Source organism: Diabrotica undecimpunctata, chromosome 2 (genome assembly GCF_040954645.1).
Source record: "Diabrotica undecimpunctata isolate CICGRU chromosome 2, icDiaUnde3, whole genome shotgun sequence".
NCBI lineage: Eukaryota > Metazoa > Arthropoda > Insecta > Coleoptera > Chrysomelidae > Diabrotica > Diabrotica undecimpunctata.
Window position 1 is genome coordinate 128202634 of NC_092804.1, and position 4006 is coordinate 128206639.

Sequence of the window (4006 nt, forward strand, 5' to 3'; positions counted from 1 at the left end):
ATAGATAGACAACTTAAAGAACCTATAGAAATAGGCAGCGGAATAAGACTAGGGGATATATTAAGTCCCATGCTTTTCAATTTAATCATGGATGAAATCATCAAAACGTTAACAAAGGAAGAGGATTCAGAATGGGAAACAAAGAAATAAAAAAATTCTGTTACGCAAACGACGCAATATTGATAGCCCAAGATGAAGATAGTCTGCAAAGACTGGTCAACAGATTTAACATAAGAGCAAAAAAATTTAATATTACAATCTCATCTCAGAAAACTAAAACAATAGTAGTCAGCAAAAAAACAACCAGATATAAAATAGAAATTGATGGCATCAGTATTGAATGAGTAACAGAAAATAAAATAACTTGGAATTACACTGTCCAGCTATGGAAACCTTAAAAAAGAAGTAAGAGATCAATTACAAAAAGCAAATAGACTGGCAGGTGCCTTCATAACACTATATAGCGAAATAAACGCATTAACATTGAGATTAAGTTAATAATTCATAAAGCCAGTGTAAGACCAATGATGACATATGGCTCAGAAATAAGACCTGACACAGCCAAACGCAAAGGCTACTGGAAACGGTATTGATGAGAGTACTGAGAAGAATTACAGGAAATACGCTGAGAGATCGAAAGAGAAGTGAAGATATTAGAAGAAAAAATGTAAAGTACAGTGTATAAATAAATGGACACAAAATAGAAAAAAATAATTAAATAAGCACATAAGTAGAATGGAGGAGATCAGTGTCATCAAAATAGCAAGATATAAGTCATCAATCGCAAAAGAAGTATTGGACGACCACGCAAAAGATAGAGTGAGTACCTTTCATAGAGGTATTAATCCGTCAATGAACAAGCAGAATTGCTTATAATGAAACAAAAGAAAAAAAATATGTCATGGTGGTAGAGAGAGAGAGTAAAATCATTGTTTGTTTTTCCGGATATTTTATCAAAATACGATGTAAAATAAAGGAAAGTTTTTATTATGTTGAAAAATAACATTTATTGCACCCCGTACCCGACCTCCCCAGTAGTGTCCCAATCCTTCCAATGGCATTGGTAGTGTGGGATATTTGTAGCTCCTTACATTATTTATTAAACTTCATTTTAAAGAATACTACGTATATTAGCAACTTTTTAAATTTGCGTAGGACAAAGAGCTATCTAAAATATCCTAGCATTATTATTTCAGGAGAAGTGTTAAAGAACAAGACGGAAATAAACTGTATTAAAAAATTTACTTTAAAATTACTCAACGAAATATTTGCCTATTTCTTACACCAACGACATACGTTTCATTAAGACGTTCTAAATTGAATAGTAGCTCGTAGTTCTAAAGCTGGTAGCATGTGCAAAGAACCAAGAACCGATATTACAAAGTACGAGCTTTTTGGAATAATTTTTTTTGATATAAAAGAAATAAAATATAAATATATATAGAAATATCTATAATTCCTTAACGTTTTATAAATTGAAAGATTTTATTATAAAAAATGGTAATAAATGAAACGCTACTCACAAAATAAGATAACTAAAGTATAATTATTAAAGTAGATATTAATTAGTCTGGTGGTACTCATAGTGAGTAGGTAAACACGGGTACGTAGCAGCCATACAATCAAATGAGACTTTCATATCCACCGAGCCTTCTGTAATTTTGTTGTGCTTCAACCGCTGTACTAGTGACCCATCTAAAGTACTTAAAAAGTTTAATGGTGCAAAAGACAAAGGGCATTTAACTTTGATGTATACATGAAATCCTAAATAGGGTAGTCTATATAAAAGGTTACTTTCGGAGTTATTTTCATCATCAACATTTTCTTGATCGAGCACGGCATGTACTTCGTTCTGATCCAATCCATTAGGTTGTTCCTGTTCCTCACCTAGTTCGTCACTAAATTTTTGCATATAAGCACCATCATTCATAACTCCATAATAAAAAAAATTATTCCCCATATCTCCATAACCAGTATAAATGCTATTAGGAGGAGTTCTCGTTCTGTTTAGCGTCGGATCTGGTCTAAGTATGTGATCCCGCTCATATTGATTATGTTGCAGTAACAATTCGTTATGGGCCAACACAATTCTTCTAATACGCATGTGCATCATACGCCTACGGTGAAACCACTCTGACTGTTTTGAAGAATTTATTGGAATAACTACAAACCACGAGTTTTGGAAAACGTAGCAATATTCTCCAGTGAAGCTATCTTTACCGACAACTTTTTCGGAAATTATGTTTCTCCTTGAACATATTGCGCAATTGAATATGTCTATTAATTTACAACCAGACTGAGGTGGAAAATTAGTTATGGGTTCTTCTATTACCTTATCAAAATGCACACAAAACTTTTTTGTCATTTCCAATATTTTTGTTAGCTCAGAGGGAAGATTGTAATCGTCTATCATCGCTACGCCATAAAGCAAATCTGGATTCTTTAAAAATTTATATATAAAACTAAAATAAACATCTATCAATTTTCCTGCAAAAATGCAAGTTTTTGTAGTTATATAATACTCATTGTAAACGTACCTCCACACAGTAGCTATAACTATAGCATATGATGAGTTTAAAATTTCCAACATATTTAAAAGTTTTAAGACACATTTCAGTTCTATATCATCGTTGATACATCGTAACGATAGTTCAGTACTTGATATTAACGTCTTTATTGTCTTGCCAATTTTTTTAAATGAATTATTTAATATATTTCCTGACAATTCTTGAAATCTTTTATTGACTAAACGGATATTTTCACTTAACTCATTCCCAGACAAATATGATAGAATAATTGTAAGTACTTCATTAGGAAGAAATAATATGGGAATTTTTCGTTTCAAAATGGAGTTTTTGGAAGCTTTTTTATAATTTTCCCTGCCGTTTTCGAGTTTTCTTCTCTTAGATCTTGTAAAGTATCCTAACTGGGCTTCACTAGTTTCATTGTCACTCTCATTATCAATTTCATCTTTAGTAACCATATTCATGTGAGAAATTACGGATAAAATTTTAAATACTTATTTTATAAAAGAATTTTACGCGAATCTGTTAATTTTGTATTGTCAGTTTGATTTTTAATAATTCTGTATGACAGATAGATACTGTCTAAAATTCAAACGGTTGTAAATTAGGCAACATTTAGCACAACAGTGCCTGACGGGAACATTGAAAATCAAAAACAGTTGTAAATAATTGTTCTGTCAAGTTGTCAACAAATTTTAAGTTATTTTAGTCACAGAATAATAAAACAATAAATAATTCCCACTCTGCTTGGCGAAACAAGTACGCGCATCTCGTTCGAGCAGACGAAATCAGATAAATGTTTTAAACAATTGTGTGCGTTTGAAAGTTCAGTGGTAGCGTGTGTTAGGGTTCTCACTGTTTGAAATTTGTGTTATTATATAAATAATTTAAATGTAAATATATTATATATAAGTATGTAGAAAATAGTCGTACTCTAGTATACAACAAATATAAAAGCGGAAAATTTTGACAAGGATGTATAAAATAAAATTTTTTAAACATCTACACAAAATTATCAACGACATTATTTTGCAATATAATTGCTTGAAAACTAACGTAGAAAGAAGATATGAATAATGCAACATTATTGTTTGGCATCCTTAAGTTGATATATATATATATATATATATATATATATATATATATATATATATATATATATATATATATATATATATATATATATATATATATATATATATATATATATATATATATCCTAGGAACAAACAATTTTTATTTATTTTGTGTTTTAGTCAACAAGAAGTTAAAATCACTGCAAATATACAGACGGTATATATACAGACATGAGTATATGTAAAAAAAATATATATGTAAGAAAAAAGAAATACTTGTGACTCGTTTGGAAAAAATATATAAATATGTTTTTTATCGGTTAGTGTCAGTGTCCGTTTTTACGTTTTGAAAATTAAAAACATGCTCTATTGGATTTATGTCCGGGCTTAACGCAGGCCAATTTA

At 30.0% G+C, this 4006-nt stretch overlaps 1 protein-coding gene across 1 annotated transcript; it reads right to left on the minus strand.

The window, feature by feature from the left end:
* Positions 1 to 1460: 1460 nt before the first annotated feature.
* Positions 1461 to 3095, minus strand: LOC140433440 (uncharacterized). The gene is made up of 2 exons (XM_072521443.1): positions 2538 to 3095; positions 1461 to 2462 (listed from the first exon to the last, which is right to left on the minus strand). The coding sequence occupies exons 1-2, from the start codon at positions 2987 to 2989 to the stop codon at positions 1562 to 1564; spliced, it is 1353 nt and encodes a 450-aa protein (XP_072377544.1). The 5' UTR covers positions 2990 to 3095; the 3' UTR covers positions 1461 to 1561.
* Between the last annotated feature and the right edge of the window lie 911 nt (positions 3096 to 4006).